This window comes from Cydia pomonella, chromosome 23, assembly GCF_033807575.1.
Source record: "Cydia pomonella isolate Wapato2018A chromosome 23, ilCydPomo1, whole genome shotgun sequence".
Classification (NCBI taxonomy): Eukaryota; Metazoa; Arthropoda; class Insecta; order Lepidoptera; family Tortricidae; genus Cydia; species Cydia pomonella.
The window spans coordinates 7352622-7366051 of NC_084725.1; the positions used below are offsets into that span (position 1 = coordinate 7352622).

Genomic DNA, 13430 nt, shown 5'->3' on the forward strand with positions numbered 1-13430 from the left:
TTTTTGCTACTAAACTTGTCTCATGTCTGGAATGGCAATAAATCAGGGAGAAATTAGATGTTCGTATTCGATTAGCTTGAGTTCTAATTATACATGCATACATCAAAAAGATGTTCGGAGCAAACCGTAATTAATAATCAATTTACGACGATATAAGTTGCAACGTATTAGTTCACTCCTATTTAGTAATTTTAACTAGATTTTTTTATGGATTGGAAAGCAGGTAATAATGTCTTAACATGTAAATTATTATCTAACACGAATTGTAAGTACTAGTAGGTACTAGGTAACATATTGTTATATGGGTTACCTTTTACTCAAGACTTTATTTACCTGTATTTACCATTATTCGTATAATTAATTTCAGTAAATTTGGGCATTTTTGAAATCTTATATCAAATGAAAAAATATCGCAGTTTTCTGAAATTTTGTCAGATTAGGTACTCAGCTTCTGTAAATTAACTAATTAAAAATAATAAAAATTAATTATTATTATTTATTTTTGTAGCATACATTTTATAAGCTGATGAAATCGCCATTTTTGACTAAAATGGCGCTATTCTGTAGAGTGGCAATATTTAAAACAAGTGAGTTGTTGCCCGTTCTACTGGTAGCACTTTCATCTCGTATCTTGCAAACATCTTGATTTTGCATGACAAGGTAAAAAAAAGTTGGTAAGTACCTACTGTAAGTAGCATCCAAGATTGTTAACCTGATCTAAATTACTGATACCTTAAGAGATATCATGTATGTACTTGCAATCTGATCTCTTAACCCGTTCTTAATTTCTGGCAAACAAGAGATATCATTGACCTGCAATTTCACAGTGAAAAAAGAATGAAACATCCGAATCAGAATTGTAATCGATTAAGTATATACTCGATGACGTTTCGATCAATCGTGAACGGTCACGATTCTGAAGTCGATTCTATCTGAAATATAATTCTTATCGTTTAACGACTACATGCGATCGTCTCGAGTGGACCGGTATAAGTATAACTCAGATTTCGTCTAGTTGTTATGGGTCTTGAGATAACGGTTATATTGTTTAGGCTATCACGATGAAAATCGGGACCAACAAGAAGCCAAGCTAATCTTGTCGGTCATCTCGTATCTCTACGGCTGTTCGAGTCGCCATGCGTAATAATTTAATATACTCGAACGAGGCGTCTAATGCAATTTCAGTCGTATTTTCCTTAGAAAAGTACTTTGAATTAAATAAGTTTAGATGAGGCAAATGAAATTGATAATTCTGTACAAGTGATCACCTTGCACTGGTTGATATTCATCTTAATCCACCGGACGTGACCAATAAGGTTAGACACACTTATGAAAAAGAGGCAAGACAACTGTTGAATCGATCCACAGTTTTGGGAGACCCACCTGCGATGCTTTTTGGAGGAGCCACATTGATCTGAATCAGGGGTCAGCAAACTTTTGAGAAGAGGCAACGGCAGTAGAAATCACTAGTTTTAGGAACCTCAAAAAGCCGCAAACGTTTTTGTCCTTGGTCTGGGAACTCGCAAGTATATTATTTTGAGTGGCCTTGAGGAGCCGCAATTGCACCCCCAAAGAGCCGCATGTTTCGTATAGTAGTAGCAAATCTAAGAACTCGAACTTAACACTTATCAGTGTGATATTACCAACCATCCCGACCATTAGTAGCGAATTACTTTGTTTTTAACTACAAATTGACATCACTCGTGCAGTCTTATCATCTCTTACTTGTATATATACATGGTGCACGCGAAATACCCTGCTTGTTCTACAAATGATGCAAAAATGAGATCAGGAAGAGATTATCGAATCCCTCCTGTGCGTAACAAATGTACTGATAACCTTCAACAAATAGAGCAACAAATAAATAAACGATTTACCGGATTGTCACGCTGCATGAAATCCCGCGGCACGACTTCCCGTCCTCCGTAAGCCCAGTTCCTATTGGTTTCGTGAGTGCTGGCGAGTTTTTTTGGAAAAACCAGTGTAAGCTGATTCAAAGTTTTATTTGTAAAACGATCGTACGTAACAATGGCATTTCGAGTCTCACAGTGTATTATTCTTTTGTATTGATAGTTATTTGTATTTAGCAATAATCCAGTATAACGTTGACCTCATCTTAATATCATAACATCTTAATTTGAGCGCTACGTACCCCAAGAATGCAACTGATTCTCAGTTACAGCTGTCACCCCATTCTCCTAGAGATTAAAAATTACGGCCAAATTGCATCCCATTATTCCCACCATTCATTGCCAATCGAATGCCTCTCTCGCATTTGAAGATTTCTTTATTGGGATCAAAATTCGAGTCCTCGCATAACCGCCTACACCATCGTTGACATGGTCTCGCAGAATTACCCCAAATTGGTAAGCGATTGGAATACCTCCGATTTCCAGCCTACGACTATTTCCGCGGATAATGAACGCTCAACGTGCTGACTGTGATTTGCTGCTCTGTTGGTTGCCCGTGACATTGCAAATTATGTCTGCCTAAACCTACTGCAGTACTGCTGGGAACAGAGGGCCTACCGCGAACATCGGAAATCGAAATTTCGATATCTGCTCCTCTAACGCATAAATGTGCCGAAGACCAGCGTCAAGATACCTGAAAGGTAACTTGACATCAAGCTGAGGGGAGACCTTTTCAGTGACGTTTATACTTTTTACTAAGAAATAGATTCAATAGATGTAAGCAATATTGTAAGCGTCCTGAATAAATTTATTTTATTTTTTTCGTTTTTAGTGGAGAAACATAGATAACGAAATAATTTCTTCCTATACCTACTGTAATACTGCTCGAGACGGAGGGCCTAACACAAACGTCAGAAATGCTAAATCTGCTCCTCTATGCAAGAGTTTAGAGACTAGAGACATACTTGAAGAGAAGCAGATAACGAAATTTAAATTATCTACGTACGTCGCAAGAGAGAGTATCGATAAAAATAAAGAAAGTGTGTTGCTCAGCACACATGATTTTTTCCCAAAGGCTTCGTCGCAATGTTTTCTTCACCGAAGTGCAAGTGGTGAAAATACCTAATGATATTTTTTATAAAAACCTGAAAGACCTAAAAGACCTGTTCGCCCTCGGAATACCCAACTGGCGTGAAGTGGCGCAGGATAGGGCAGAGTGGCGCTCTCTTGTGTCAGAGGCCAAGATCCTGTTTGGGTCACTGAGCCAGTGAAGAAGAAGAAGAAGAAGAAGATATTTTTTATAGCTTGATGGCTTGCTCTCAGTTAATTGTATGGAAATTTTTCGCCTTTTATCTCCTTTATTAACGTTTTTTATAACGACCCTAGTTTTAGATTGATTGAATAGGATACGACATGATATCGCACCGCACATCGGCATTTTGCCGCAGTTCTTACCGATCGTTTTCTTATCGGCACCCGGTGCACGTAACGACGTATCACGTATAGTAATCGATGTAAAACTGGCGCAGTAGGTACTTGAAAGTTTCAAGAAAATAATGGAAAATCTGCATTAATAAACATTTGAGAACATAGAAAATAATAGTATTCGTTTATCGGAGGCTGTGGTTCTTCCTTTTTATCGCATTTTATTTAAATGTAAAATTTTGTTCAGAAGATTGTTAAGTCCCTAAAGCAAAAATTGAAACTCATATGGCTTTCAAAATTAAGGTCAATTATGGGCAAGACTGTCTATCAGGTAAGATCGTCTACCAACGCTTTCGTCGCTTTTAACTCTTGCGTTTGTACACATACTCTTTACTGTTTTTGTTCAGTGATAGATTATATGGATATGAAATTTTAATAAATAAGGATTTAGAGTACCTACGTATTCATGAAAAGAAACGTTTATATTCTATTCTATTTTATTCTATTACAGAAGATCGGTAAAGCAGAAGCCCTGCCCTGTTAGTATTTATGTTAGGTATGTTCGTTAATTAGTTGGTGTAGGTTAAATACATTTGTAGGTAGGTAACGTAAGGTGTAGGTTAGCTAAATTTAACCCACTTACCGATTTCCGATTGAGCTGAAATTTTGCACACTTGTAAATCGGACGACAGTAATATTATAATGACATGGAGCTGATCTGATAATTGAGACAGGAGGTGGCCATGGGAGCTCTGTGATAAAACAACGCAAACTAATTGTGTTTAGGGTTTGAATTGTCTTGATGATTATTAGTTACCTGTGGAAAGAAAAGTGATAAAAGCTTGTACCAAAAATTTATATTTTTCCAAAAACTTTTAATGTCTGAGTATATACACATACGAGAGTACTTGCCCTATGAATATCGGTCTTCCCAACCAAGGTTTTATTGCAATTACCTAATAATCTGATTTACAAAAATATACACACAAATTAATACACGAAGAATTCATTGAGAAATTCACTTGTCCACAGATAGACCCGAACACAGCGTTCCTGCGAGCGGCGCGCGCCGGACAACTCGAAACCGTCGTCGACCTCCTCGACTCAGGGGCGGTCAAAGACATCAACACTAGCAATTCGGTGAGTTAAACAAAAGACTCATTTCTTCCATGCTAAAGCAACTCACAGAAGACCATAGCCGTAATAGCTTACGTAGGTAATTATGTACTGTTGTGTTCCTGATGATAAGTTTTCCAGTCGTTCCAACTATGAATTCTTGTACTTAAGCGTCTAGGACCAGCAACGGGCGTGTAACTCTACTAGACTTGCAAGCGCTTATACGCTGTGATCTGTGGTGGCAGCTTAACATCAAGCGAGGTGCAGGGGTGTCTGCCACCGTCTTGGTTTAAAAAAAAAGCATGCAGCCGTGAGGACTTTGGAGTTTTCTGGGGTAAAATAGATATTTAAGTTCATTAGAGAAATATGATTCTCATGACTCATGAGATGATAATATTATTCGTGTATTTTAATTTTTTAGAAGATTGATGCGTTTTCTCTATTTATATATAATCAGTTTTGGTTCAGTGGGTTCAAACCCTATTATCCTTTATTATCTTCTAAAGGTAAAAAATATACAACTTTAATCGATATGTTCTTGGGAAAACAATCGAAATACACTGTTACAATCGTAACAAATCTAGTACTACGTTAAACCAAGGATCTAAATATTTTCGCGGCAATGAAGACGTAGCGTAGGTGACATAAATAAGTATTTTACTATCGGTACTGTGCACCATTTTATGTAAACAGAATACACTAGGCATAAAAATACAAATTTTAATCCGTATGCCATTTGAATAAAATACATAACTGAATGTCTCGCTTTAGCTTTGTCACTTACTGAACAATTATATGCCTTGTTGTCATTGAAATAAAGTTGACAATTGATTACATAAGTTTCTTGGTTGCGTAACTGTCTGGGGAACATATAGTAAATGATTTAGGGTTAATTGAAGTTGAAGCCTTGTTTACCTGTTTGTTTGTTGAGTGAATGAAAACTAAAGGAAATTGCTCGTTTTCACCAATATATACTTGTACGCTAGTGAAGCAGGTACTATTATATTATTTTGGTATGGGTTATACAGTGACAATTAGGTTTTTTTGAAAACTGATTTTAAATGAAATAATATTTAACATATGTGTACACTACTGAAAATGAAAATCATTATTTTTTAGCTGACGCCTTCACTATACAAGATAAGAATGACGTAGTGTGTAATAAAGCGAGTTTTCGTCCGTCCCTCATTAGTTCTTCATCATTTACTATCTACTATCTCCACCATTTACATATTTTTTAGTTTTTTAGTTATGTGAAAACTTGTTTACCCTGGTTGAAATGCTGTATCCTCGTAAGGTCCAGCCACACAAATGAAAACTTGCTAGTGAATATTAAACCTGATGCCTAATGGAACAAGTAGACACTAGAATTAATTTTTCATCACACCAACTGGTAAAGGCCCTCTTGAATTTTCAAAAACTAATGAGAAAGTTGCATTTTATCCACATAGCACATGTGGGGCAAAGTAATCAGATGCAAATTTTATTTATTTATTTATTTAATCTTTATTGCACAAAAAAAAAAACAATCTTATAGTACAAAAGGCGGACTTAATGCCATTGTTTTCTTATTATGTGTTAGCTGGTAGAATTTATTTTTAAATAATGATTTTGGATGATAATTTTTTTATTACGTTCGTTTGGATTTGATTTGGTTTGATTTTTTTGATATTTCATACCATACCAAGTATTTTCCTCGCGTTGGTGTGGTGAAAATTATTGAGTTTCACGCGGAGGCAAAGTTTGTTTAACCCTCTTACGTTAAAAACCTCGCAACGCTCAAGATTCCATTTCTCGAACCACTCGCTATGTTCGTGGTTCAAATTTGGAATCTTTCGCTAGCTCGGGTATCAATATTAGCACGAGCGGTTAAACAACTTTGCCCCTTAGTTAAACAAATAACTGTAGAATTTTTTGAAATTGAACAAAACAAACTATTAAGCAACTCTGTTCAAGTTCGCGCTAAATAAGTAGGTACAGTCACGTCTAAAAATATCGATACGAAAAAGTGCCAAAAATATGTATACATGACCTTATTCCCCATATATTAAGGTAGTGTACTCGTATGTACATATTTTTGGTATCGATATTTTAAGACGTGAATGTACTATAGCTGGGACTGTGAGCCTTAGAAGGCCATGATAACTGTAAATACGAATAAAATCGAAGTAAATGCAATTCTTGTCATCCGGAATTTCCTCCCGACGGAGCGTATTCCGTCGTGTCGTGCCTTCCCGGACAAATTCAATATCCGACGTGCCGACCAGACGTCGAACCAAACTACCGTTCCGATCAAAAATACAATCTAGGATTTACTAGGACATTTATGAAAGTTTATGACTGTGTAATTTCTATGACTGTTTCTGTGCGTGTGAGGAAAATTGTTGGGCCATAAACAATTTTCCTCACACGCACAGTCATAGACATTACACAGTCAAAACGCTCACAATTAAGATAATACGCAAACAATTTCAACTTAATAAATATACCATAGTGAAGATTAAACATTTACAAATAAATTAAATAACATAATTAGATATAATAAGATTAGTTTACGTCAAATTACTGGTAAACAAATACTAAATAAAACGTAGAATTAGGGGGATTTCCTGTCATTTCAAACTTCTTTCCGGCAGACATAAAATACTCCGAATGTTTAGTGATAAAATGTTTATTTTACGTACAATATTTCACTTAAAAATGCTCTTAACTCAAACTGTTAAGAAATAAATATACAAAGAAGAGCGTACAAATTTTTAATGAAAATCATAGGAAAATTCCTGCCGTATTGAATTTTCTCTTAACAATATTTTTTCGCTTTAGATGAACGCGGCAAATCCATTCGACGACCCGACATCCCAACGCAAAAACAACAATTCCAATCTAAAAGACATACATTGACTCGTTTTATTTGGGATTTAGGTTGTTGTTAAGTTATTACTTAGGATTATCTTGGTTTTCTGGTCCTATTTCCGCATTTTTGAAGGAAAGCATTATGGCTATATGTATAGCCCGTATAGCCTAATGACAGCGTTCCATAAAAGAGAAATATATATATGAAAATCTATGTAGACCAAATAGGAGTGATGCAAAAGTCTGCCTAAAACTTTTTCTTTAGTAGGGAAAATTGTCAAAAAATGATCCGATAATTTCATGGTTTTTTTAAATATTTGACAATGACCCCGTAGGCTTTCGACGTCAGGAACTTTAAAAAATATTATGAGATAATGTTACACTAATCGACCTAAAGGCTCGATTCGAACTTTAAGATACGTCAAAAATTTGCTAAAGATACGATATGCATCGATTATGTCAACAGTGACGTTTTTGTTTGTTTGTTTCAAAAGGCCGCTATTAGTCCCACATAAGCTAAATAAGGCTTGTGTTGTGAGAAATCCAGCCCATACATGTAACTAGAGCGTTATGACAGCACCACTACGGCACCGTTACTACCGGCAATGAAATGTGTACTGACATATTGCCTCTAAAAAGGGTACGGACAGATTTAGGGCGACGTGAACCATAAATTTCACACTTCACGAGTTTACTCACATTGCAACTGATAGCCGCCAAGGAGCGAAATATATCATGGCATTGACATCGACACGATTTCTACTGGCTTAAACAAGAAATAGGCTTATTTACGGTCAAGAAATTTGATTTCTGTGCCACAATGACATATGAGGTCACTAGCGGCTTTAATTTTTTTTTTATACTACGTCGGTGACAAACAAGCATACGGCCCGCCTGATGGTAAGCAGTCCCCGTAACCTATGTACGCCTGCAACTCCAGAGGAGTCACATGCGCGTTGCCGACCCTAGCATCCCAACCTCGTTGAGCTCTGGCAACCTTACTCACCGGCAGGAACACAACACTGAGTAGGGTCTAGTGTGGTGGTAGTAGTAAGGTGGAGGTACTTCCCCAGTTGGGCTCTGCTCTAGATCTGGAATGATATCTGCTGTGCCCTTGCCTCGTTTGTGGTAGCACTTCCAAATTCTTGCATAGTTATTATAGCCCGACTCGAGCAATATTGTGGTAGATGTACAGTCACGTCTGAAAATATTGATACGGAAAAATGCCAAAACACACACGACTTTATTGCTCATATATTAAAGTAGTGTATATATATTTTTGGCACTTTGTCCGTATCTATGTTTTCGGACCTGACCGTATTTATCTTAAGACTTCAAATGATATCCTGTACATCCAACATGTTTCCATATTTATCACTTGTCACTATGCCCGTCACTTTCGCGCTCTAATACTTGTTAGAACGTGACAAGCATGGTGATAAATGACTAAGAGCCGACCATCTTGGCCCTACTGATTCGCTTTATTAAAAAAATACATCTAAAAGTCTTTACTCGAGAAATACCTAACCTGAGTTCTTAGTTTTTTTTCTCGATGACGACATCATTTGAAGTGTACAAAACATTCAGTTGTTAACTTCAGAAGGAAATTATAGGAAATACCGATACTGAAAATACAATTTTCACAAACTATATATTTCCTTTGCGCATTGAGCGAATCTCCAAAGCGCATTGAGCGTCTTACGTTACGTTACGGTTTTTAAATCCATCAGATTTTTATTTAATTATGTTAATATGTAGTAAAGGTAAATAAACAATAATGGTCCCTTTGTGACCGCGGTACCTAGTTACCTATTACCGCCTCCCCTGTGTGTCGACCTTGATACGTAAGCGAATCGTTATGCGCAGTTGCATATGAGTCCGTACATTATGGTTAATGGGTTTGTAGCACTCACTGTTATACAATGTACATATAATATATCTAGGTCATACGTCATAAAAAAAGCTCTCTCATATAAAATCCATAGAATGAAACAGCCCAATTTTCGCGATATATCGGAGCGTGCCAATAAGTTTTCTGCCGCTGTCCCATATAAACGCGATTTTTTGAAGATTTACAGGTATAGGTGTTTCTTTTTGTGCGATGAATGGTCAAAAATGTGCCCAGAAAAACTATTATAGGCTTTTAAATACTTTTATCTACACACATATCATAAACCCTCTATGATGCCTTCAGATTTAAGTATAAAATCAATATGTTTTGTTGTTTTTACGGTAAATATAGCAAAAGTTTCGTGTAAAATAAGCGATAAAAATATTTCGGTGACGCTACCACATATCCGCGAGTTCCGCCAAGAGAGCCACGATTTGCTGACAACCAACAGTGGCTGTAATTTGTGTTAGTGAATATTTCACAGACAGTTTATAATTATTATTTATTATTATTAAATCATTTATTTCAGGCAAAACCCATAAAAGTGTTAGTATTACACAACATAACTTACAAGACTATTGATAGTAAGTACATACAGAGATCACAAACACAGACATAACCGGATAATATGTGTGTAGATAAAATAGTGTATGTAACTGTACATAATTAGGCATTAAAATACTCGTGTGATCTTTTTCAGAAACTCACTTCGTTCGTTTCTTAAACCCACACTCGTGTATTATGTAGCAGTCACATAAACTACTATTACTATCATATGCCAAAAAAAAATTAATATACGAAATAAAATGCGTTTGATCAGGAGTTCAGGACAGCCAGTGCTTCATATATTTTAATCGTATGTGTTATTTTACTTGATTTTAATCTTACTTGGCCATTGGCCATAACGCTGTGGACTACGTAGGCAGAATTTCAGATCACGTTGCCTGTCGATAGCTCCCGGTGTAAAAATCTCGTAAAATCGTCCCGTAGGCATAGAACTCGCGTTTATTAAATATCCATCTCTTTCTTACTTGTATGAGCAAAAGGAAGGCTGAAACTGCTTGGTTCATTTTCTTGAGAAGGTTGGAATAGTAAATATTCTGACCTGGCTGTATGATTGATTACTAAACTGAGGTCCTATAAATCGCTCTACATAACATAAATTTTTATCACTATCTTTGAGCCTTGTGTCTTTGTAATACGGTTTATGAATTCTGAGTTAACGAGGGATGATACGTGAATATACAGCCATCGCAGTTTCCGTAATGTCAAAGTAATATTCCCTCGGGACACAACATACTCTCCATACGGCTGGAGACTTCAGTGTCCCACTAGTATATCAATCATTGGAATGTATGCAGCTGAGACTGCGCTTTGGAAGGAACTAAGGAAGTGTTTGGTTTTGGCTTTAATATTCGAGTTACCTTGAGGTAAAAGTCAAAGGACTTTGTGGCACACAGAGGGCATTTGCAGACTTAATATTACATTTTATGCTTGACTTGTTGATAGCTTCGACATGCTTATAAATAAACCTTACAGCTTTGTTAACTGGTTTGTAGAAAGGGTAGAATTAAGAACGGAACTGGGATGTTACGTTCAACTTTCCATCAGAACTCCACCTGACTTTCACACACATGATCACAGGTTTGAAGTCTGGTAAATCCTTTTAGTTAGTAGAAGTTTTAAGAGTAAAACGCGGCTTGCTCATTTGGGTTCATAACTTGAATGTAAACCTGATCAAATTTGATTAACTCCAGTCTCTACACAGCCATCGTTTCATTAAAGCTTGCTCAAGTGGTATTTCAATTTTTCTTTTTAACAGCTTTTTTGCAAACAGACTTCCAAGCATATGTTTATTATAATTGTATTATATGTTACAATATTTTATGAAACAGGCTCCAGCGGCGGTATTATGGTTCCATTTTTATCACTTGTCACTATGCCCGTCACTTTCGCGCTTACATACTTGTTAGAACGTGACAGGTATGTTGACAAATGATAAAAAGCCGACCATCTTAGACCTACTGGTCAGATGTGCAGTATAATCACAAAATAGTAATTTAATTTTTTTACTAATAAGAAACTTGTCAGGATCTGCAGGCCTACTGCGGAACATTTCTGTCGTTCGTTCGCCTTGTTGCTAATTGCCTTTCTATCGCTCGATTACGCAAGAGTAAATGAGATGCAGATAACGTTTTCGGTTTTCGCAGTAGGTTCTCTCATCTCGGATCTAATAGGAAATTATTCCTTTCCTTTGTCCAGCGACAATTTGGCAGTCCGAATATCATGCATTGTTATCCAACCCCATATTGTAACAGCCTACGCAAACAGCCTGATTTATCTGGCAGTGTTATTGTGGTATGATGACGCTGACATCATCTGATACGCCGCTTCCACCGGTGCATCCCGTCAGGTGCGATCACTGTGAAAATACAATCGGTGTTACGAGTACATCACTATTACTGTCGTTAAAGTTCACCATTCGTGAACCTTATTGCAACTGAATAAAGTCTACTTAAGGTCAGTTAGTCGTATCTCATATATATATATCAGATGTATATCATAGGTACATGGCCATGCGAGTTTTTCACACGATAGGTACTTAATTTTGTATGCAAATGTTAAATGATAAACGTTGGCTAACAATACTGATAAATCCTGAAATATTTTTGGCTGGTGGTAATAGAACGCTGCAAAAAGAAAAAGGTTATTTACGACTAAGAAAAAGAAGAAAATTCGTTTTGAATGTTTTCTGAATATTATGACTTTATAAATATTACGCGTGGCGTTGCTAAATCTTACAATTTTCTCGCATTTTACGACGTTTTGCGAAAATTATAGCGATGTTATCTATAACAATACGTAATTCCTGAAAAGAAGGCAAGAGAAATGTCGTACGTGTATTATTCTGGTTTATACTTCACAATGGAATAAACGTGTTAATGTCATCGATGCTATTTTACTCGCCTGTTTCATGGAAACGCAAAAAATGTTTCTGTCGTAGTAAGTGTAACGCGTAGCGTAATACCTGTCTTCACTTGATTTTTTTTCTGAAAGTTAGGTAACATGTAAGAGGCATTCTGGAAGACGCTATACTGAATTTGTTTAAAGAAATTAAGGATTTTATTTCAATAGTTAAAACAGCCTCTGCTCGGATTTACCCGCTAGGACGCCGCAAAAAGAGCACCGCTATTGCCGCATAAGGACCACAAAAGTTTTTTTTTGTGTTATCTATCGCCGAGTTGCGCTTGCGTTCGTGCTCAATAGAGACATTTAAAATGACGTCCAGTTTGCGAGCCGGCCAAACATTCCGGAAAACTGAAGTATTTTATTTTTATTTTATTTATTAAGGTTTGCCAACAGGTGTAATACACCACTGCTTAAGTAGGGATACAGCGAAACAATACAAATACTTCGGCATTCTGCAGGTCATCGTTACGAGAACTGTTTCGCAAGATTTCGTATAGTGACTTCGCACTTTGATTCCTTCAATCATTCGGAGATTTCCACTGAACTACTTTGTGATTCGTAATAAGTATTAGGTAGCATTGAAGATCATCTTTCAAATAATGCAATAATAATAATCGTTATTTCGCACAAGAATTACATTCCATTCCATTCGGTGTCGAGACCCTTGGTCCGTGGGGCCCTTGCGCTCTGAGTCTCTTCAAAGATCTTCGAAGAGACCTTAGTAAGACTTAATCGGTGTTCAAATTTTAAACACTAAGATCTAATCCTAAAATTTTATTTTTAAAAATAACCATTTTACAAATAAGGCCATGCCCTTCATAGTCCATCCAATACATAAAAATATTAGCAACCGTACCTTCCTGCTATCTCAGCGAACTGGTTGAGCTCGGTCTGACCTGACCCATCAAGGACGCTATTTTTTTCAATAACGTCTTAAAAAATAAGGCCCTCAGACACGGCGCGTAAGCGGAAGATAATCGTAAGCGTATCGTAAAAATGTTACGAGTACGAGACGCGTAGAGATCTGGGGACCAATCGTCGCGTAAGCCTAATCGTTTTATAAGTGAAATCTCATTAGTTGAAATCATGTAGTCGCTAGCGTCAGATGTCTTCGGCGGATGTATCTACGATCTTACTGTCTCGTCAGATATTTTATTATTATTATTTGATTACGCCTGTCGTAATTACGACAGAAATCTACGCTACGAAGACGCTTCGTGTGCAGACTTGTTTGAAGTTGTACGTGCTCGTAGTGCTCTCGTAAG

The 13430-nt window shown here is 36.7% G+C and overlaps 1 protein-coding gene across 1 annotated transcript in view; it reads left to right on the plus strand.

Annotated features, from left to right (window-relative positions):
- The window catches only part of LOC133530585 (uncharacterized), a 246171-nt gene that overhangs the window by 102748 nt on the left and 129993 nt on the right, over positions 1-13430 (plus strand). The window contains exon 2 of the mRNA XM_061868550.1: positions 4368-4475. Within this exon, the coding sequence (XP_061724534.1) occupies positions 4368-4475 (108 nt within the window). The remainder of the gene's footprint in view (positions 1-4367; positions 4476-13430) is intronic.